This window comes from Alosa alosa, chromosome 9 (assembly GCF_017589495.1).
Source record: "Alosa alosa isolate M-15738 ecotype Scorff River chromosome 9, AALO_Geno_1.1, whole genome shotgun sequence".
Lineage (NCBI taxonomy): Eukaryota > Metazoa > Chordata > Actinopteri > Clupeiformes > Clupeidae > Alosa > Alosa alosa.
Genome location: NC_063197.1, coordinates 9,384,503 through 9,408,808, shown reverse-complemented (window position 1 = coordinate 9,408,808; position 24,306 = coordinate 9,384,503). Strand labels below are relative to the sequence as shown.

The following is a 24,306-nucleotide window of genomic DNA, read 5'->3' as shown; positions in this document are numbered from 1 at the left end:
ATGTGATCATGCTTCTTAGTGTCATATATTTAAATATATTTAATTATATGCATAAAATATAAGAAAGTGGCCAATATTGAATATTTACTTATATTTTGAAAAATATTGATACATACATGGAAATATATCTATTTAACATAGATGTAAATATATTTATTTAACATACATGTTCTTATACTGGAATATGTTCAAGCTGCATATATGTGAATATATTATTTTTCTGTATGGGATGTCAGGATTGTAATGCTGATTCAATGTCTATTTACCATTGAGATTTCAATCTCAAACAAAATGATGATTTGGATGGAAAATCAACATCATATCAATGTCACCTTGCTATCTATTTGATTATAGGCCAAAGTATGTAGGAGCAATTATCTCCTAAGTAGATCCAATGTCGGGCAAAAAAACTCAAAATGGGGCGTATGCATAAGATTAGCCTACTATATTTTGTCCCAAAGGGACACTTCCCTTTTCACAAGGGAAGTGTCGCCATAATTTAACCCACGTGTTGTCCCATTCCACAATTTAGCTTATGACACATAATCAACCCAACTGTTTTGTTGCAACAGACGATTCACGCCGGTGGCACTCTGATACCAAAGATCCGCTTCAACCCTCTCTGCTGATAGCCTAGAACTACATCCCGTGTTAAGACGATGTGACCGGCGGGTCAGGCGGTCACCGGTCATCACAGCAACGCAACCTTATGAACCCACAATTCACTGCAGTATAGTGGTTGCCATGGAGAAAGCTGACAAGTGAAGGAGAAGGAGGAAGGCACGGCTGGCAACACCCACCATGGCTGTATCGCCAGCAGAAATGAGATGGAACGAAAACTGAGCTTAGTCTATACCGGAACTTGCGCCTACTTTGATGTTTAATGTTAATGTCGTAATGCTATAGCGGGATTCACCTTCTGCTTTAAGATTAAAGCAATTACCGGTGTTAGATTTCAGCACGCTAGTTACCTAAGTGGTCAGCTTAGGTAGTGTTTTGGAAACATCGCTAGGCTTGCGAGTGGGAGGAGGCGGCGCACACACCCGAATCCCCCGTGGTCATTCGTTGCCGGCGAAGCATGACATCGAAACATGAAACGTTATCATGGGTATCCATAAAATAATATTTTTAAATATCGAACCATATCATCACCAATTTCAGAATGCCCGATCGACGATGCTATGAAAGCCCCAACAGTGACTGATCAGGGCCTGCTTTTTCGATCTGGAAATTTCCTGAGTGGAGTAGCTATTCGTTTTTTTCCCTGGCAAGCTAGCCTAGATCGCTAGCATAGATTTAGCTAGCATTTTCACTGCATCCCTGGCTATAACCGTTAGCAGAACGATGCGGACTTTATGGATGCATTGAGTTTCGCAGGACCTGTTTGGTGTCTTTGATATCCGCTTTTTGTCATATCAAGCAAAGTCATTTGTATTTAGTGAGCAGTATTTTATGGACCTGTCCATTAGCTAGTGTAGGCTCGCAGCAAAATGTTGAATTTGAGACGGCTGTTGCGGTTATCAAACCGCTCCTTTTTGGCCTTCATTTTTTTCTTTTCAATGTCTACGACCTGCTTGTACTTCATTTATGTGGCTCCTGGTATAGGTGAGTTTCATTTTTTACTGACTTTATTGTTGATTAATGTTATCATATGAGCTCTTCATTCATTGCTTGTTTGAAACCACTTTGCAATGTTAGCTAGCTAGCTAGCTAATACAATCAAACACATACCATTGCTAAGCTCCCGCTAGTTAAATTACCCCTAAGCCAATTGGCTGGACTTCATTCATTAGTAGCGCTAGCAATAGCATGTAGATGGGTATCCTAGCTTGTCAGCTAGCGTTCCACCTAGTCAGCTGTTTGCAAACATTATCCAAGCTCATTCATTTTTATCGTTGATGTAGTATTTGGGTAACGGCAGATATCAGTCGAGTCGTGGTCATTTGCATGTAGCCACAGCTGTTATCGGTGTTCTGAGATGGCAAATCACAGAAGTAATAAACTATGGCGCTAGCTATCCAGTAGGCTCGCTAGGTGGTTGTAAAGTTAATGATTTATTTGCGGATTGTGGACAGCATCTAGTATCCGCCTGTTGGTGTGAAGTGCTGAGTGTAATCTTGATTATCTAATTAACTGTTTAATTATACGCCTCATTGGTGTAACCCTAACCTTTCTGTGGTGTAAATTAGTCTGATAGTAACAGGAAACGTTACCGTTATCCAGGTCGTCAAAATGTTTAACTCTAGGGTACGCCTACGGTATATTTTAACAGTATTATAGATAACGTTAGGTAGATGTTATAGATAGCTGTCATACACAGGTAAGGCTGTCCCACAGTCTTATCTTGAAAAAGCATGACCATGCAAAATGAGAGTGGTTCCCTTTTCTTAGTTTGTGAGTTCTCTTGGGCTGATGATGGCTTATATTATTTGTTGCTGCTTGTATTATGGCTCTTAAGGTAAATTTGTCCATACCCTGTTGAAAAAAACAGCATGACCAGCTTAAGGTGGTTTGCTGGTTGACCAGCATGTTAACCAGCTTGTTTGACCACCCTATGATGGTTGACCTGCTAGACCAGCAAAACTCTTGCAAAAACATACCTTCAGCTGGTTTACCCAGCTTACGATGGTAATTCAGCTGGTTTTGCTTGTCATACCACTTCAAGCTGGTAATTTTAGCTGGTGTTGCTGGTCTACACTGCTGGTTTAACTGGCTATGCCAGCTTATGTTGGTCATTCTAGCATACCAGCATGACCATCTTACACCAACAATGTTAAGCTTGACAGGCTGGTCACCAGCATGACCATCTTGCACCGGCTGTATCCTACACGACCATGATCAGCTTCCTCAGATGGTCACGCCAGCATATCCAGCTGGTGGCCCAACCAGCTACAACAGCAAAGACCATCAAGAGCTGGAAGAAAACCAGCAAAGACCAGCTAAAATCAGCTACCAGCATAAGCTGGTTTCTAGCTGTTTTTTTCAGCAGGGTATTGTTTTTGTAGTTATTTGTAGCATACTAGTTGAATGGCAGAAAAGGATCGCACACCCATAATTTTTGGCAATTACCTCAGTTTGATTTTAGACCTTCTGGTTGTTCCTAGTCAAGTAAGATGTATTGACTAAAGCAAAAGTTATGTCGGGGGTCAAGTCATTGCCACTGACAGGTCATTTCCCTCTGAGCATTGACATGTGGTGCATTGATGCGGTGGAGCAAAGAGGGGCATCATATGGTTAAGTGACTGGGCCGGGGAGGGGTCAGGTAGTGTGTGTGTCTGTGTGTTTGTGTCTGTGTATGTGTGCTCCTGCTGCCTAGCCATGAGGAAAAACCTGCAGGCAATTTCACCATCTCAAAACAATGCTTGACTCGGCATATATGTGACCCAAACATTTCAGCATTTGTGTCTGTTCTCATGATTGCTTGCATTCTGGGTGCCAACCATCCAGAGCACCCAGTGATTTAGCTAATTGCACCCTAACTCATAAGGTGTGGCCTATAATGAGAGGAGTGTGTTGTTTTAGTGCACTAGTTATAGTGCGCCAAACCCTCATCACAATGCATATGTGTGAAGTAGCCTAGTTATGGCTGATTTGAGGCGGCCTGCATCAACATGGCTTCATGTGGGAGACGGACCACTTGACTGGACAGTTTTTAGCCCATCACTCTTTGCAAGCTTTAAAGTTGGCCTCATGTTGTTGAGTAGATGTTGGGTTGCCAATGTGTACATGCTGCTGGTGTTTTGATATAGCAGTGGACTTGTTAGGACTGCTCAGTTTGCAATCAGCTGTATTAAGCTGTCCCTTGGCAAGCAGAGAGCCAGAGCCAGGGAAGATGTGCTTTAGGCAGACAGATGTTAAAGTAGCGAAAGTCTCTCCTGAGATCTGCTAGTGTGTTTTAGCATTGGTCCTTTTGCTGAGCGGATGTTTAGAAGAATTCAGAAATGGCCAGGGGATTATACTGTATGTCTGTGTTGCATACAAGTGGAACAAACACTGAAGAATTGAAGGGCTAGGCCTACCTGTTGCCATATGCTGTTTGTCAGAACTTGTTCTCGGTTGACAATCTGTTTCCTGGGACAAAATCCAAATTCGCATTCTATATCACTGGAAATGTGAGTAGTATTCTAAAATTCTATAGAACCTGGACAGAAGTGGATGGATGTTATGTTTTTTACTTTAAACCTGCCAGACATCAGCAAATTTGCATGAAGTTGGCACATTCAGTGTTTCCCACAGAATTGGATTCAATTTGTGGTGGTAGCTGACTTGTACAACGGGGGTGGGGGGGTATTAAGATCGTCTTGGTAGTGTATAGGTCTAATTGAGTGCCTGTCACTTTAAGACGTTTGAGAGAACCCTTGCAATTGTAACACAGTTGAAAGGCTGCTGATGTGTGGATGCAATTCATACCGTTTTCTACATAGTTAAAATAAAGGTTCACGCACTTTTGAATTTTGAAACACACTTTTCCATTTACATCGGGATTTTGCAAACATTCAGTGTCAGAGTCAATAAAATGAGCCCTTCAACGAAATTGACAAGCAGCTGTAAGTAGGCTAAGCATGCCAAATTCGACATCCAAACAGTATTCTAATGTTAGCTTTGAGATACTGCTTGATTTCATAACTTAACTTAGTTTTGTCTCTTCAGTGTAGCCTACTATGTTGTGATAAGACCTTAGCAGAGTTCACTTCAATGCAGCAGTTTTGAACAAATTTGCGCAGCATGGTCACGATGCTAAGCGGATTTAATAGCAATTTAGCCAGACGTCTTCTATGCAATGCTTCTATGTGGCAACAACAATCCTTCAACAATCGTGAATATTTTGTTAAATGCACATGCAGAGGAGGGGCAGCGGGCTACGAGAGAGAGCGGGGCGGGACAAGGAAAAGCTGCGTGCGTAAAAAGCGCAGCTCAATGGCAATGCAAGGATTTGACCTTATATTTAATTTAAATTAAATTAAATTAAACATAGAATATTAATCTGTGGCGGACGATTTTTTTTATTTTTTTTATTTCGTGGCGCCCCGCCACAGATTAGTCAATGTATGGGAAACACTGACATTGGTAAATTATTATTTGCGGATCTACCCTTCTCAGACACATGAACTGAGGCCATCCTTAAAAATATTTTTGTTTGCAGTAACAGCCAAAAAAAAATTAAAAAAATGGGTGGGTTAGGTAGGTCAATATTTTTTTTTTTTCAAGATTCAAAGTAAAAAAAAAAAGTTCAATTTTGGTCATGTTGATTACCTAGGAATGAATTTACACAAATGTGCATATCGTTGACGTAACCGGTCTTCAACCCGTGCCTTCAAATTCCATTGCAAACCTAATTCTGATGCAGGTTATATAGACCAGCCTTTCTCAAACTTCTTTGACCTGAGGCCTGGTCATGGCAGACTTTTGGGTCATAGGGCTCATCTACATGTACCCAGAAAGAAGGCTACAATAGCTCTTGGCCACGTTATATTGACATTTGACTATACAATACTCAATGCTATACAGTGTATTATACAGTCTCTGCTCTGTTTCTAAGGAAGTTCCAAAAAAAACGTCGTTCTATTAAGTTTCGTTAAATAAATAAATAAATAGCCTTCCAACAGGTTGAAGCGGAGCTTTGATACCAACGCGTTATCGATTAGTTTCAGTTTCTCAAGGCGCAGGCAGCGCATTGAATGAATGCTCATACCACCACTTAATTGTAGGGCTCCATGTTTAATGACATCGATAGCAGAAACGTTTGTTTTCTTTTTTTCGATCCATCGGTTTCTTGATCAACTTCGCAGCAAATTATCAGATGAAGCACGGGCCTAATTTCACTCCACGACTCAGCAGTCTCCATGTTGCGGACCCATATTTTGAGAAATGCTGAATAGACCACAACCAATTTCAATACTCCGACCACGGTCACCGCTAGACTAGGGGAGAAGGGATGAGAAAAGATCTGGCCACAGTTCTTCCAGAACTTCGTAACAGCGTTATCAGTTTGTGTGAATGAAACGAAGTGACATCGCGTAAAACCAATGGTGTAGAGATGGCGCCACAGGTTTTTTTTTTGGGCCACGCTTTGCATGTAGGCAATTTATATTCACAATACTTGGGCCTACTAAAAAAGAACTATTATTTTATTGCATTTGTATTGGTTGTTTAGAGTAAAAAAACAATCGGTCGGTATTAACGCAAATTTACAACCCGCAAGTCGGTCGGGACTAAAAAGGGGAAAAAATAATATTTGGGTCGGTTCTAAATTGACAGGGTCGGTCGGGTTACGGCAAACGAAAATATTTTTAAGGATGGCCTGAGGAGAGCAAAAAGTGTTGCACGTTTTGTCACCACCACTCAGCCACCCTGTCGTGGCTTTCTTGCTCTTGTGTCTGAATGGTGACATGTTATGTGTGTGACGGCCTACTTACAGAACTGTGGCCGCTGACTTTAGTAGTTTGATGAGCTGACGCAAACCAATGGAGTCACAAGCTGCTGTTGGTTAGTCATAGTTGTGGTAGGAAGGCTATAGAGAGAGCCGGAAGATGAACTTCCCCAGTTTTTCGCTCAATTTTGTGTTGCTTTCTTTATGGCTGTTCTTTAGTGGTATTGCATCATAGTTGTGAAAGTTAAGTTAGCAATGCAAATTATAAGGAACTAAGAATAAAGTACAGCGACTAAGAATTTGAGTTGGTGAAATTTTCAAAAGGCAATGATAGGCCTAACAACAACAACAACACAGTCTGCTGGCCACCATTGTATTACTGTCTTAGTGCTTGGCATGTCTACCAGCCTGTGTTGTATCGGGAAATACAACATAATATTGATATTGAAGACGATGAATGTACAGTATTTCACTTGACTCCGATAAATACAACTCCAAATGGCATTTAAGTCTTCAGATTGCAGTCTCAATTCTGTCTTTGGAAAGAGCACCAGACATTTCCTTGACATAATAAGCATTGGCCTATATACTTCATTGAGAGTAGAGCACAACATAAATGTTAAATGTTTGATAGTTTGCAATGACATAAGCTGTCTTTTTTGGCCTCACAGCAACAGACTTCAGAAAACAAGACCATCTGTAGTTCATGCAACCCATAATGTCACCTGAAGGAGTAATGTAAAAAGTTGGCTTTGGTATGCTGCCAAAGCACGGAACATAAAGTGTGTGTTTTGATAAAAGCCACTTAGATGGAGCATCTTTGACGGCACTAGTCCTTGACCAGCGGTTGAGTTCACTTCACTGCTTAGACAGGGTCCATTTCACACCTATCCTCTGGTAGGGAAGGCCTCTGGGAGTAGAAATGTTACAATAGTTTAATGCACCCAGGTACAAACTAGGGGTGGGCAATATATATTGTCTGCGATAATATCGTGATTGTTGTTTTAACAATGTGCAAATTGACATTATCGAGTATTTAAATTACACTCGAAATCACGCACGGAAGACTCATACATTCCCAGGAGGTAGGCTATGCGGGAGAAGTGCAGCAGAGCAAGTGTCACGTGATCACTAGTGGGTCACAACGTTGTCCCACGCAGCCTAATGTTTATTTTGTGCAGCGAGAGTAGCCTACTTGGGATTTTAATGCGGCTACTTCTGTTCAAGTAGCATTGATGAGACAGTCACGTTTTTTCCTACACGGTATTATATGGAGAGAAAACATTAGCCTTTGAGTATTTTAATAGTCAGTTGTAAACAAATAACTATTCTCATGTAACTCTTTTGTAAATGGACTGAAGTTAAACTCTAAATATCTACGTTTACCGATTATGCTAACCTTTAGCATCTCTATGGGATTTCTCATATACATTAGCCATAAGCTAACGCATTAGTTTCTATTCTGTAACTTGGAATGCTAGCCTACGTGATTGCTCTAAAACAAAACATAGAAGGAAATAACTGAGATGTAAGCTACTCTGTTGGTCTGCTCGTAGTGTTACAGTGAATCCTATGTAAAGGTTTGAAAGGAACTTCAGCTTCAGACTTTCTCTTGGGAAACTGTTAGGCCTATTCATCTTCTCTAATGTAGCTGGCTAGACCATGTCATTGCCGCACACACACCCAAGTGGGGCAGAATTGGAAATGTGTCATAGAGTGACAATGCATTGGTTGATTAAGTTAAAAAGTCACAGGTTAGGTTATTGGTTATTATTGTAATGATACTATTCATAAATAATGAGCTGTAAAGTAACTCAGACTTTAACAAAAACAATTTTTTAAAGGATATCGACTAATTAACTTTATCGTCAAAATCACAAAAAATATTGAGATATTATTATTATTATTATTATTATTATTATTATTATTATTATTAATATTTATTGGACAACTTTGGTAGCACACAAACTATTTGTTTCTTGCCAAATTTCTTGTTTTGTGCTGTATTTATAGCCTGGAAAATCCAGACCCTGGTAATCTAGAAAGATTAAGGATCTAACCCCTCTTCTACTGCACTTTTTACCCCCATTAATGCACAAATAGGCTGACACCAGACATAATTTCACTGCATTTCTTACTTCCAGTAACTATATGCATGTGACGATAAACTTCCTTGTATCCTTGTATCCTTGTATCTGGCCACGAATAATGAAAATGGCCCAACTCAAGGGGTGGCACCAAGCATGCATTTGAAAATCTCATTGCACGCAATTGGATCACACTACAACCAATGTTTACTGACTGATTCCGGACTTTGACGCAATTGGATAACACTACGACAAATGTTTACTGACTGATTTGCGCTGCATTAGCGCAGTACTGTCGTCATCTGTTTAGCTCGCCTCATGGCCCGCCCATCAGATACACCGATGTGATTGGTTCCTCGCGATGCAAGGGGTAAAAGTAACGTGCATTATTACTCATTGCCAGAGTGTCTTAGTCTGGCTTTCACCAGACCAAGCTCAATCTTTTTATTTTATTTAACCTTTATTTAACCAGGAAAAGTCCCATTGAGTTACAGTAACTCTTCTCCCAGGGAGTCCTGGCCAAGACTGGCGGCAAAAAGTTACAAAAAAATATATATACATAAAAGACAGGACAAAGTTACATACCACACCACAAATCTCTGTACATACACTATACAAACACAATGAAGACATTACACTTAACTTAAGCTAATACAGACATACAACATTAAAGGGCACCAGTTAAAAACAATTACACTGTTCTGTCAGAGTTGACTTTAAAAGATTTTTAAAAGTATTGAAAGATGGAAGTGATTCTAGATTTAGGCTGTTTTGAAGTTCATTCCAAACTTTACGTGCATATGATGAGAGAGCTGTTTTACCAAGTTCTGTTCTTGTTGATGAAATAACTACAGTGTTTCCCATACATTGACTAATCTGTGGCGGGGCGCCACGAAATAAAAATTGGCCGCCACAGATTAATATTCTATGTTTAATTTAATTTAATTTAAATTAAATATAAGGTCAGATCCTTGCATTGCCATTGAGCTGCGCTTTTTACGCACGCAGCCTTTCCTTGCCCCGCCCCGCTCTCTCTTGTAGCCCGCTGCCAATGTGCATTAACAAAATATTCACGATTGTTGAAGGATTGTTGTTGCCACATAGAAGCATTGCATAGAAGACGTCTGGCTAAATTGCTATTAAATCCGCTTAGCATCCATGACCATGCTGTGCAAATTTGTTCAAAACTGCTGCATTGAAGTGAACTCTGCTAAGGTCTTATCACAACATAGTAGGCTACATTGAAGAGACTAAACTAAGTTAAGTTATGAAATCAAGCAGTATCTCAAAGCTAACGTTAGAATACTGTTTGGATGTCGAATTTAGCATGCTTAGCCTACTTACAGCTGCTTGTCAATTTCGTTGAAGGGCTCATTTTATTGACTCTGACACTGAATGTTTGCAAAATCCCAATGTAAATGGAAAAGTGTTTTCCAAAGTTCAAAAGTGCTTGTCCCAAATGTAGAAAACGTTATGAATTGCATCCACACATCAGCAGCCTTTCAACTGTGTTACAATTGCAAGGGTTCCCTCAAACGTCTTAAAGTGACAGGCACTCAATTAGACCTATACACTACCAAGACGATCTTAATACACCCCCGTCCAAGTCAGCTACCGCCACAAATTGAATCCAATTTTGTGGGAAACACTGAACTAATAATATTTTTTCTGACGACCTTGTCCTGTAAACACTATTATGATAAGAAAGCAAATATGAAATGTGGAGGGATAATTTACCCATTAGAGCTTTAGCAATGAAAATCAATAAATGGAACTTCCTTCTGAGGAAGAGGGAGGACCATTGTACAGTTTCATACAGAATGCAGTGGTGAGTCCTGGCTGCTGCACCTGTAATGAAACGCAAGGCTGAGTGGTATACTACATCTAATTTTTTTAATAAAGATGAAGAGGAGTGCATATAAATGAGGTCACCGTATAATAGGAATGTGATAAGAATAAGAATGATAAGAATGTGCTCTGCACCAACCTTTTCCTTGCTGAATAAGGAAAACACTTCTTTAATCTAAAATAAAAACCTAACTTGGGTCTGAGTTTTTTTAAAAGGCTCTCAATATGTACCCCAAAAGACAGTTTTTCATCCAACCAAATACCTAGGTATTTGTAGGAAGTTACTCTATTGGGGTACCATCTCGTGTTAAAATAGACAAATCTATAGGAGAATGAGAACGTGTAAAAACCATTGATTTGGTTTTTTAGCATTTAATACCAATTTTAATCCTACCAGAGATGTTTGTACCTGACTAAAGGCAGACTGTAAATTATTAATTGTTTCTTTCAATGATTTAGCAGAGGTGTACAAGATAGTGTCATCTGCATAAAGATGAGCCTTAGTTTGGTTCAAAGTCATACCTAAATTAAATAGAAAATAATATAGGACCCAAAGCTGATCCTTGAGGGACACCCATTTTTACTTCTAGCAAGGATGAGGTGCAGTTATCTAATGCCACACACTGGGATCTATCACTCAGGTAATTAGAAAACCAATTTAGCACAGTGCTACTTAAACCTATGCTTTGCAGTCTTTGCAGAAGAAGATTATGGTCAACGGTGTCATGCTTTAGATAAGTCAATGAATAGGGCAGCACACACATTTTTGTTATCCAAAGCATTAACAATATCATTTGCAACAGAGGTTACAGCCGTAATTGTACTGTGTCCTTGTCGGAAACTAGACTGAGTAGGACTTAAAATACAGTTGTCAGCTAAAAAACTGTTTTAATTGCTCATTTATAAGAGATTCAAATAGTTTAGCCAAGACGGATAGTCTGGAGATTGGACGGTAATTGTCTAAGACTGATGGGTCTCCACTTTTTTTTTTAAAGTGGGAGTACAAATGCAGATTTCCATGACTTTGGAATAGAACCACTGTGCAGGCTTAGATTGAAAATGGAGGAGATAGGACCAGCAATCAAGTTTGCAGCAGTTTTGAGGAAATACGGTTCAATCTGGTCTGGGCCAGCAGACTTTTTATGGTCCAGGCCCTACAGTGGTCTAATAACCAACCTTGTGTGATTACTGGTCTCTCAGAGTGCAAGTCCTCCTTGCCAATGTACCAGGCCCAGCAGTGCCTTTCGTACTTCAGAGACAGATATAGAAATGAATTTGAAATTATTCAAACTTACATTAGACGAGTCTGTAATGGGGGTTACACAATTTGTGGGATTGGCTGGGAGTGTTGACTGAGTGGCTATTCCTGCATTAATAAAATGCTTGTTAAAAGTATCCACTATATTTTGTTTACCCCTTACTTCACCCTGGCTTGTTTTTATAACTTCGGGGATAGTGGAGGGTGGCACTTCCCCTGAAGAAGATTTAATTGCTTTCCAAAACTTTTTGGGGTCATTAAGGTTTTCATTTATTAAATTCAGATAATATGCACTTTTTGTACTTTTTATTAATCGTGTGCATTTGTTTCTTAATACCCTATAATCTAACCAACATTTATCATTATTATTTCTTTTTGCCTTGATCCATTCTTCATTCCGGTCTCTAATAGCAGTTGCAATAGAGTCATTAAACCAAGGATTATCTCTGCCCCTCACTCTATATCTTCTAATAGGGGCATGTTTGTCAACTATGCCTAAAAAGGTCTTTTTAAAATAAGACCAGGCCAGCTGAAGATCATCCATAACACTAACTAAGTGTAAATCACTCCGATAGATTTCATGAAGAAAAGCTTGTTCATTAAAACGTTTGTAATTTCGTTTAAAAATAAACCGTGGCTTGGTTTTAATCAGCTTACAATTTCTAACACAGGCAACCATACAGTGATCACTGACATCATTATCATTTTAACATTGAACATTAGGCCCCGTCCACACGGAGACGCTTTTTGGGTTAAACGCCCCAGTTTTGCTTCGTCTTGGCCTATCGTCCAAACGAATCCTGTAAACGCATTGCTCGAAACCGCACTTTTTTGAAACCTGGTCCCAGGGTGGAAAAATCTGAAATCGTACTGAAATCTGAAAGCGTACGTTGGGGATTAAACCATGTTGAGCAGACTGTCTGTATCCCATCCTCCTCTGTGGGATGTAGCAGATAATGAATGTTGAGGTGTGATGTACCTAAGCAGCACTTGGCTTCATTCCCGTCTCTGTGGAAACTTGGGAAATACATTTTAAGGTGCATTGAGAGTAGGGTTGGGCCTATGGATGATGTCATTGTCCATCGTGGTGGTTGACTGACATCACCATGGGAAGCAACTATCGTAATGCCACGCCCCCACAAACCAGACATGCACTAATTATGTAGACCCTATTTTAACATAGGCTAAAATTGAGCCTAGAACGGATGCATATGCAAGGTACTTCAAAGACTGTCAGCCAGAGAGTGCAAAAATGAAAGACTTATCTATGTGAAACTACCGTCTCATTCAAATAATTCCTGATTGTGATGTCATGTCTCACACTGTACATTGAACTTGAAATACGGCTAATGTTTTAGCAGAAAATAGTCCTAATGAATTGTTATTATTGTAAAACTAGAGGATATTCTTACTGATTGTCACATACAGTTCTAATATTTTTCTGAGGCTACAGTACTGAAGCGCCAAATGCACTCTTCTCCACCATGTTAAAAGAAACCATGTCTTTTAGAGTTTCAGAAGACTGTAAGGGTTGTATTTTGTGCATTTGGCAAAAGCCCCAGACAGCAGCCGAGTGGATTTGTTATTTGTAAAAGTTGTTTGTTGCGTCCTGCCTCCAGTAGCCTGGGCGGTGTGATCGTAGCCCTTTACTTCCACTTTCCACTGCCCCTGCATCTGGTATAAGATGCGCTGCGTATGAGGTACAGACTACCGAAGACTAGTTGAGATGCGAAAGTGAGTGATTCTGCATCAACACAGGGAAAGAAAATAATATTTTTTGAAGTGATGAAATTTACATGCCAGCATAATGACATTAAACAACTCATTCAAACCCATTCCACTGCAATATGTAGCTGTAAGGATGAATAGAAATTCATCAGTACTAATTCACAGATAAAACTGGCAAAAGCCTTAGGGAACATACATATTATTCCATTTTCATTTTAAAAACATGGTGGTGGGGAACGACATGGGTTTCTATGTCATCGTTATCCGATGTTTGCGGATTCAAATGCCACATTAAAATCAAAGCTGGAGTTTTCAAACATGTGGTCTTGTGACACTAGCCTTGTATAGTTAATGCAAGCAAAGCCCTCCTTTGTGATTGCCATAGATATCAGTGACCAGTCTTCAGAATTAAAGGGGGGGGGAATTCCCCCACTTCAGTGCTTCACATAGGGGATTAATACAGTTTTTTTTTTTGGGGGGCATACATTTTACAAACTGAAATCGCATTATTACAGGCGTCAATAAAAGAACACACTTAACATAGTATTTACTTACATGATTTTGGTTTTGATTTTCTAATAGGAACAAGTGTTTGTGACAACACGTCATGATGCATTTGATAATATTTGATCACTGTTTTGGTATGAAGCATCTTTCATGTAATGAATGCACACTCTAGAAAGTGAAAGTAGCCTAACCAAGGCCAACGATGCGCTCTTTGTCTGTAACTGTCTGTGCACGTCCGCAATCGATTACGTTTCTCAAATGGAGAACACATTCATGTCCCTTCGCGTCTCATGGCCACTCTATGTAATCCTTCTGTGTTTGCAAAATTTCCTGATCGCTAAACTTTTGTTTTCCTTTCCTGTCAGTTAGCAGTTGATTTAGAAGCACCTAGCATAATTTGACTTAAGTGGTGACAAGTCCTGCTGCAAGAGAGAGAGAACATGTGCACCTGCAAAGTGGTTCCGTGCCTGCGTGTGTGTGTGTCTCTCTACATGGGGTGATTGGGTCAGGTGAGAAAGTCTCTCTCTCTCTCTCTCTCTCTCTCACTGACAGTGTCTTGTATCTTTCTCTTCCTCTCCCACAGCCAATACATACTACTTCATGGTACAGGCTCAGGGGATAATATTGAGGAATAACGTGCGGACATTTGGTCAGATGATCCGGCTCTACACCAATAAGAACAGCACGCTCAATGGGACAGGTGAGTTGTCGCCCAGTACTCCTCAGCTTATCACAGAACCTGACCATGTCATTTGATGCCATCGTCTGGACCTCTGACAGACTAAAAGTGGACCATCGCCAGCTTTTCTCTCCTCCCTTTGTCGCTCACTTTGATCTGCTGGTCCTCCACAGTCAGCCATTTCAGCCCTTTTAGTCTGACATTGAAGAAGGGTGGTACTTTGAGATAAGTCTGCAGGCAAGCTGTATTAAGTGGCATTCAGCAGTTTGTTTATCGGGCAGATACATCTCTGTCGGAATCCCGAGTGCTGTGCTAAAGGCATGAAAGGATGAGCTTATTTCAGCTCTATTTCATTCAAGTTTAGTGCTCGGATTCCTCCAATGCTTCTGAACACTGCGGCCTGTATGAATAATGTGTGTGTGTGTGTGTCAGATTACCCAGATGGGAACAACTCCAGTGAGTATGTGGTCCAGCCTACCACGTACCTCCCTGAGAACTTCACCTACTCATTGAACCTGCCCTGCCCAGAACGCCTGCCCTCTATGAGTGAGTATCTGCCAAAGGCCCGTGAGTATGTTGATTTGTCATGGTGTTTGTCTGCATGTATTTATGTTTGATGTATCGTGTGTGTATTTGCAGAGGGCCCCATTGAGGTAAATATGACAGAGTTTCCTGTAGAGGAGCTGGAGATCAAGTTCAAGCAGCTGGGCATTCAGTACGGAGGCCACTGGAGACCCACGGACTGCCAACCCCGCTGGAAGGTCCGTAACACTTCTATATACGCATAGTATGTTCAGTATGCAGGGCGCAAAGTTCTCAGGCACTGTGCTGGAATTCATACATGGGCAGACTTGGTCAAGATTTGAAAATAGGCAATTACACATAGTGGGTTTTAACATTTCCGATAACGTCAGGTATACCGCTTTTTCTTGCTCTAAACCCTGCACAGACAGAAATAAATCCATCTGAGAATAATAGTTGTCAGTGTTTGTTAATCTCTTTCTTTCTTTCTCTCTGTCTGTCTCTTCCTCTCTTGGTTAATCTTTCTTTCTCTATCTCTCTCTCTCTCTGTCGGTCTCTCTCTCTCTGTGTCTATCTGTATCTCTCTCTCTCTTTCTCTCAGGTGGCTGTTCTCATCCCCTTCAGGAATCGTCATGAACACCTGCCCATCCTGCTGCTGCACCTCACACCCATGTTGCAGCGCCAGAGACTTCAGTTTGCCTTCTACGTTATCGAGCAGGTAGACACACACACACACACACACGCAATCATAAACTCTCAACATGCACAGTCTGAGAGAGCCCAAAACTCCCACCACTGCTGCAGTGCCTGAAACTTTGTCTTCTGTGTCATTGAGCATGTGTATACTGTACGCACACTCACACACAGTATCACTCTGTTTCATTGCCTCCTTCCTTATGATGGTACGCATCTACTTGAACATGCACTTGCCTGGACACCCTGTCAGTGCTGCCCCCTGCTGGACTCTGAAGGGGCTGCTGTTCACATCAGAATCACAACAAACTGAAGGCGACAGTTGAATTTCAGTGTAATTGCTTTGTTATTGTAATGAATGTGGGGTTGCCACTGCAGTCGATTGAGAATCAAATTAGCGTTAACCCTTTACCATCAATCACTTAATGATTCGATTGTGTTCTTCCATTGAGTCTTTGCCACATTGAGTCACATCATGTGCATTATTAATAGACTCTGGGGAGGAGAGATGATTCTGTTAGGATGAGGAAACTGTCCTCATCTTGAACAGATCTGTCACAGTCCGTAGAAATAATGTAAACAACTCACATTTGACTTGAATGTGAAGACTTTTGCAAGCCCATTTTCATGTAAGCCCATGCTTCTGTTCCTTAATTTTGTATTTTGTGTTCTCATATACAACACTGTCATTTTCGATTCACTGGTCACTAAGACGACATGTAAATACCATAGACTGGGAACAAGGTGGTTAGTTAAGTTTTGCCTTGATAAATGTTTCAGACAGTAACCGAACCTGTCTGGTGGTTTTTGTGTGTGTGTGTGTGTGTGTGTGTGTGTGTGCGTGTGTGTGTGTGTGCGCGTAGACGGGTACCCAGCCCTTTAACCGTGCGATGCTGTTTAATGTGGGATTCCGTGAGGCCATGAAAGACCTGGACTGGGACTGTCTGGTCTTCCACGACGTGGACCACATCCCCGAGAACGACCGCAACTATTACGGCTGCACCAACATGCCTCGGCACTTCGCTGCCAAGCTGGACAAGTACATGTACATGTAAGTCTCCAAGCAATCACACAGTCTCATTCACTTTCTTTTGCAGTCACTCACTCACACACACACGCACACACACACAGTCTTACAATGCCACAAGCTCCCTCCTTGCAGATACAGTGGCAATGTGTCTGCTTGGTTGTTAAATATTCACTCCAGGCAGTCTTTAGAGATGAGGTCCTTCTCCCACCAGTGTATGCCTAATGTCATATTATTTACCTGTTTTTACATTGTCATGATGCCTCAACTAGATTTCATCAGAAATAAAAGAGCAAATTCTCTCTGAGGTCATCATGCCTGGATAGAGGCTTTTCCAACAGTTGCTGTTGTATTCTCATGTATCTAGAGTAGTGCTGCCGCGATTAGTCGTCGTAATTGACCATGAAAATTAGTCGACGGCAATTTTTTTAGGCGACGTGTCGTTTTACTATTGACCGCCTATTTATTCTTGGTCTCCCATCTCAAATGGCTCACTGTATTGTTTATTGACTCTTGAGAAGTACAATGTCTTTGGATGTTAAACAGACTACTTTGCCTATAATGTTTTAAACCCCGCCATGCACGCAAGTGTAAATGTGTGCAGCATAGCTAAGCTAAGCGTAGTAGGCTAGTCCAGACTCTGACTAATATGGTATACTATAGCCTAATTGGAATTCAGATACTTATGCTTAGATTGTTAATACATCATGTTTTGAATAGTTTACTTAATGAGCCTTTAACAAAAGTAGGCTGATATTAATGTGAAGGTTAAGGAAAGTGAAACGCTGATCTGCACATTGTAGTACTCGCCAATGCAGACATGGTCATTGGGCGCACCTTGTTATCTCGCCGAGGGATTGTATTGTACTGTATTGTATTGTATCCAAAGAAGCGTTTCTTCTATTTTTCTCCCTTCAATCTTCTACTGTTTTTCATGCTGAGCTGGTGTGTGTGTTTTGAGTACTTTGTGTCTTGGTGAGCTCTCATGCAGTGGACCTGTCCCCTTGTTCTTCCCCTCAAGGCCAGAGGGACCCAACTGGCTGTGTGTGTGTGTGTGTGTGTGTGTGTGTGTGTCGTCTGTCCGTTCGTCCGTGGTAGGTTGTTTGGGCTACTTGTATGTAGAATGTGAGCCATACATACAGTTGCCTGACTGGAGAAGGGCCTACTGTATATGTGTGAAACTCGCAATCCCCTTTGTGTTCTCCTTAAACATGAAGGATGGGTGTAGGTGTGTGTGTGAGGGAGTGTGTGTGCGCGTGTGCGCTCACATGCTCGTGTAACACACGTGTGTGTGTGTGTGCAGGTATGCAACTCAGTAATATTTAGCCCTGTCTTTTGTCACCCCTTGTTGGCAGGTGACAGCTGAGGGTAAGAATTTATTTTCTTTCTTTTCCCTTTTATTTTATTTTGTTCTGTTCATTCTGAGCCAACAGCTGTAAGGGCTAAGGTGCTGTGGGATTTCAAAGGAGCTCCGCAGTATGTGTGTGTGTGTGTGTGTGTGTGTGTGTGTGTGAGAATGTTTGTCTCTTTGTGTCTCTGTGAGGGAACACGAGGAGTGTGTTTCGCTAATGCCTTGTCTTTGTCCTCAGCCTGCCCTATAATGGGTTCTTCGGGGGCGTCAGTGGGCTGACGGTGGAGCAGTTCCGCAAGATCAACGGTTTTCCCAATGCATTCTGGGGCTGGGGAGGAGAGGACGACGACCTGTGGAACAGGTATGTGCATGTGCGTGCGTTTGGACATGCATGTGTACTGTACATGAGTGTGTCTGTGTGTGAGAGATGGAGAGAGAGAGAATAGTGTGTGATGTAATGTGTCCTCTCTCTCCCCACTGTCCTAGGGTGTCCTATGCTGGCTACAATGTAACACGACCTGAGGGAGAGATTGGCAAATACAAATCCATTCCACACCATCATCGGGGGGAGGTGCAGTTCTTGGGCAGGTAGGTACACACACACACACACACACACACACCCAACATGTCATGTACTCACACACTCACTGACATGACCGGTTTATATGTCTCACTCACCTGCGGTTCAGTTCATCCCAGGCAAGCACACATGTGTTTGTGTGTTTCCCAGGGGGGGGGGTATGGTTTTGTGATAAGAAGTTCTGTTCCCCTGTACCCCTGAGGACACTAATCATTTCTCTGTTTGCTGATTTGGCACATGCCGTTTGCAGTCCATAAGTGTGTCTGTTAAGTGTCTGTCTCCGTGACCTTTGTTTGCCATTCTGTATATGATAGTGGCCATCCCTTTGAGAAGAAAATGGTATGTGTGAGAGAGAGAGTGAGATAACTTTAGTCATTGTTTGAAATGGCAAAAGATTGTCTGTTTTGGTTTTGAAATAATAGGAAATTAAATTGACACTTTGTAAGCTGATTTTCCTGACATTTTGCAATGGCAAAGTGCCTTATACAAAGGGACTCAGCACTTCATTAAATCACCTGGTTCATTGTCGACAGACCATCAAACTTCCATAATTGATCATGAGCACTGTCACCTTGCAAAATTAACGTTTGCATCACAATCATGTTCACTGTTTTTGCTATGTTGGGAATCACTGTTAGAGATAAGTCATGTTTCACAATTCTTCGCAATTATTGTACAGTTTTCATTTGTGACATTGAGGACGGCAAAGTCATTGTCTCCCATGTCATTGTTGGAGAGACTCCATTTGATGCATGTCTCATTCCTTTGAAGTGACCTTATGCTGCATTCCTAAAACCCCCTTAGCTGTTGTATAGTCAGTGGAACCTACGGACTTGTGGCTTATTTTTTAAATGGTTGCTATAAATACCTGGCAAAGTTCAATCAATAACTTAACCTTATTCATAGATCATCATTCTTACGCCAATACATATATTTCCTCTATCAGAGTGGTTGCCAAGCAATGTCGAGACACAGCAACTGTAACTTTTGTATCAAGTTGTGGCAGCGCAGCAATATAGAACTAAATGCGGTCAAGGTGAGCGTTTCTGCTCCTTAAGGCCTACACACACGGCCGATGACGCGACGGCAACACGCACGGCAAGTGGAACGACGGGCAACCATCGCCGCCGCATCGCTCTAATCAGGCACCTTTCTAGTTTTCAGGGCGATTTTGATAGGTCATAATAGCTGTCTGGTCAGTGTATTGCCACTGAAGCAATGGGTGATCGCGTCACCACTAGTGTATGTAGTAGAGCGATCGCTGGTTGTGTGTGACAGCCTTTATACAATGGCATCGAATGTGATTCAACCAATCAAGGACCGGAACTATCAGTTTTAGAAACAGAGTACCGGTATATTTACGGCTCTCATTTAGGGGTGTTCCTTTTGCAACTTCCGGTTAGTAGCATTAGCGGAGGAGTGACCAACTTCAGAGGTGCGAGGCGGGTAGGACTCAAACTGGTCTGTCTTTTTTTAATTGGCTTTCTTCCTCTCTTCCACTCCTTCCTGTCACTTTTACTCTCTACGTCCCTCTCTGTCTTTATCCCCTCTCTCTCTCTCTCTCTCTCTCTCTCTCTCTCTCTCTCTCTCTCTCTCTCTCTCTCTCTCTCTCTCTCTCTCTCTCTCTCTCTCTCTCTCTCTCTCTATCTATCTATCTCTCGCTTTCTCTTTCTCCTTTCTCCCTCTCCATCTCTCTCTCTCTCTCCATCTCTCTCTCTCTCTCTCTCTCTCTCTCTCAGATATAAATTGTTGCGCTACTCAAAGGAGCGCCAGCACCTGGATGGCCTGAACAATCTGAACTACACGCCAGAGGTGTCCACTTCCAGCCTCTACAAGAACATCAGTGTCAACCTGCACCCTGAGCTGGCTCCGATTGCAGACTACTGAACGCATGACACACACATACATACATACATACATACATACATACATACATACACTCACACACTCATGTCTGATATGCTCCTCCCGGGGGGGTGTGTGTGTTAGTGAGAGAGAAAGGAAGAGAGGAAGAGGGTGAAGGATAATTAGGAAAAGGGTAGGCAAATTAAACTGATCCGAGTGTTCGTGGTTTGGACGCATTTCAGTTTCAAGTCCGTTTTGAATGTGTATTTGTTTTTTTTTTGGTCCAAGGTGTGTCTTATCAGTTTCTGTATGTGTATGGAGTCATATTGAGAGGTGAAAGTAAAGGTGTGTGTGTGTGTGTGCTGTGCGTGTCTTGTAGGATTTCATGGCGTTTGTGTATTGCGTACAGGGCACTTGGTCTCGTCCAAATGTCAGTGTGTAAATAATGTGGGGTGGTGTTGGATGGGCTAGCTGAACAAGAGAGGGGGGAAAAAAGCAAAAAACATATCTGTCTGATTGCGTGTTTGCAGACTTGGTTGACGTGTGGGAATACCTCATGTATGAATTTGTGTGTGTGTGCGTGTACGCCTGTGCCTGTGTGTGAGGGAGTACTTGTGCTTTTCTGATTCTCACTGCATGTCATTGCTGGCTTTATGCGACTTATGTCCACATTACACTACAAGCCAAGAGGCGAGGAGTGCCAGAATCAACCAATCGGATGTTTACTGCAAAGCCTTAACCTAACACTCATAGGCTCTTTCACCGCTGTTTCCTGTCAATCACTTGCTTTCACCCACTCAGCAGAACGTGCCACCTCTCGGCTGCCTCTCAGAAGCCAACAGACTTTTTTTCTTTTTTGTTTGTTTATTTTCTTTTGTTGCAGTGAATATCTTAAAGAAAAAAAAAGACCTTTCAGTTGCCAGGAAGTTAAATGGTTTGATTTATGTGTTGCAAATTGATGATTTTTTTTTTTTTTTTATTAGAATTTTTTTCTTTTGTATTTATTTTTTCATGTTTTATTTAAGTATTTGAAGCACTCCTGTGTCGTGTTGCATTCCGTGAACAGGGATTGGTGTGTGTATATGCCTCTGTGTGTGTGAGTGTGTAGATGTTTATGGGCAGACTCGCGCGCGTGCGTCACACACACTTTCACACACACCTCTGCCTTTGACATTCTTGTGTTTCACTCTCCACTCTTCTTTTGGCAGCTATGTAGATTAATTTGTTTTTTCTGTTCGCGTCCCCTCTTTAAGAGGAGAATGAGACCATCAAAGCGAGCAGGTGTAGTGGGCAAAGAGAAAAAGCAAGAGGGGGGCCGTTTAAAACGACGACAACAACAACAACAACACTGTTGTGCATGCCTTACTCTTCTCTGCTTTCTTTTTCTTTTTGACATCGTATCATTGGAGAAGCGTTGAGCTTTCTTTCAGCTGTAGTGTCTTCTCTCCTTTTAAAGTGCACTATGGAACATGAGAAGCAGAGGGGGGGAGTGTAGATGGTCCCTCCTTGCTCTGGAGGGGTGGGGGGTAACAGGGGTCATAGCTGCTAAACACCTCTTATTGGGTGTAGCGTGTGTGAGTATGTGTGTCTGTGGAGTGCATTGTGTACTCTGTGTTCAGTTGTACTTGTGTGTGTGTGTGATTGCTTTGCATTGCGGTCTGTTGGACAGCTGGGCCAGGATGAGGGAGCGCTTGCTCGCGCTCTTGAGTGGCCCCTGGGCCCTGTGAAGCTTGGAGCTTTTTGTGACCAGTGTGCCAGCGCTCAGCAGATAGAGCTCTCTCTTTCTCTGTCTGTCTGTCTGTCTGTATATAGTTTTTTCCATTTTCTCTATTTTAAGGTTTTTAAAGTTATCTTTGTGTGTGTGTGTGTGTGTGTGTGTGTGCGCGAGTGAGAGAGAGAGAGGTTCAGCCGTTGATTGTCCTTTTTTTTCCTTTAATTCTTCGGTTGATGTTTGTGTTATTTATCATATTGGTGAGCGATAACTGCTAATGCAAGCATCCCAGGGTGCTTTGCAGTCAGATGTGTTTTGCTTCTTCCAGGCGCATTAGCTCCAGGAAGTACTTTGAGGTACGAGGAAGGACTTGGTGCTTCTTTCTTTTTTTTTTTTTTTTTTTTTTTTAAATAGGCTAAGGGTAGTATTGGGTAGCCATCTCCTGCTGTTTACATAGTAACGGTTGCCAAGGCAGGAGAGGTAAAGTCTGTATTTGATTTGGCCCTGTCGCTACGGGTTTCACAATCGTCAGCGTACACATCTGACCAATGATGACGGACGACGAATTATTCCAAAAAGATTTTTTAAAACAGTGAAGTGCACATATGTTGTTTGTGTTGGTGTGTCCGGTGCCAAAGTCGGTTTCCTTTTTTCCTTTCCCTCTTCTCTTCCTCCTCCTCCTGCACTGAAAGCTAATCTAATAATGGGATATTTGATATTTTTAGATGACTGTGTGTGTGTGTGTGTGTGTGTGTGTGTGTGTGTGTGTGTGTGTGTGTGTGTGTGTGTGTGTACTGTTTGCATATACAGGAAGCCCAAACATATTGCAGACAGAAATAGTATTCATCTGTCCTAGTATACATATGACCTCGTTGGGGGCCTTGTTTTGGGTCTCAAAAGGCACAGTTGAGAATCCTACCAGTGTGTTAACGTTATTCCCCCAGTCCCTAATCTCTATGGGCACTGAGATTCTGCCAAACCTCTCCACATATCCCAGTTCCACATAAGGAGCTTGGAAGGGGTTGTGGGGAGACCGTTTGAGAAGGACCTTGTGGTGGACTGGGCATAGGCCAGTAGAGGCTGTGTGTTCCTAAGCCTTTCATCACGATAGAGGGCCAACACGCACACATTTGTAAAATTCCTGTGATGGGTGTATGTGGGACTCACTGCCAAGAGTAGTATGTTGTCTGAACCGCAAATGGAACCCCACCTTTCTTCCACACATGTCCTGTGTTCAATGACGTAGCCCAAAAAATACAAATAAACAACAAAAAAGGGGGGCTAAAAGAGAAGATTATAAGGACGTATTCACTATTACAAAGCTGTAATGTAGAGCGTTACATTTTTTGCAGTATTCATATTTGTGCCTTGAGTTTATTTTATTTTTTCACTTTTTTTTTTTATTTTGAAATGATAGGTGTTTTGTTTTTCACTTCTGCATGGTTGCTGAGATGCAGTGTGCTAGTGTGGCTGGGGCTTTCACATGCCAATAGAGTGCACATTTATTTTTCAAAGGAGCGAAAATAAAGACAATACAACAGTACAATAACTCATTTATCTGTCAAGGTGTCAGTCTGTGGCCCTTTAAAAAAAACAAAACATAAAAAACAATGAGAGTGGTGTTAAATAGTTGAGTTCGGGCCGAGGTTGAGGGTTATGGTCATGGATGGGTGTCTATCTGTATATCTGTTGCTTCTTGGGTCTGGATGGGGTGGGGTGTGGTGGGGGGCACTCTTTCACTGTAAGCACCCGTTTCCCTATGGGCCCGTTTTACTGTAACACTAATTTCAAATTCACAACTCTGACTGGCTGACTTGATTGACCGGTACGACTATTGTTTTTCCAGAAATCTTTTCAGTTATGCCGGTCTGTTCACTGCGGTACGCTCTACTGATCATTAAAAAGAGTATATCGGTGAAACCTTGTCTGATGTCTTTTTTATGAGTTCTATTGTATTTAATCAACCTTTTTGTGGTAGGCTAGTAATGCTATTACACTCTCAGCAACATTGACAACATCACAGTAATCAAATTCAGAAGTACTGTACACCTAGCTTTGTGTTTGCTGAAGATGCAGGAGATTGAGGAAACAATAAGACTA

At 41.7% G+C, this 24,306-nt stretch overlaps 1 protein-coding gene across 1 annotated transcript; it reads left to right on the top strand.

Moving 5' to 3' along the window:
- Positions 1-669: 669 nt before the first annotated feature.
- b4galt6 (UDP-Gal:betaGlcNAc beta 1,4- galactosyltransferase, polypeptide 6) lies at positions 670-24,126 on the top strand. Its single transcript, XM_048253076.1, has 9 exons — positions 670-1,605; positions 14,382-14,498; positions 14,910-15,023; positions 15,117-15,238; positions 15,601-15,717; positions 16,556-16,743; positions 18,309-18,431; positions 18,557-18,658; positions 20,390-24,126. Exons 1-9 carry the CDS (start codon positions 1,491-1,493, stop codon positions 20,535-20,537), a joined length of 1,146 nt encoding a protein of 381 aa, XP_048109033.1. The 5' UTR covers positions 670-1,490; the 3' UTR covers positions 20,538-24,126.
- Positions 24,127-24,306: the final 180 nt, after the last annotated feature.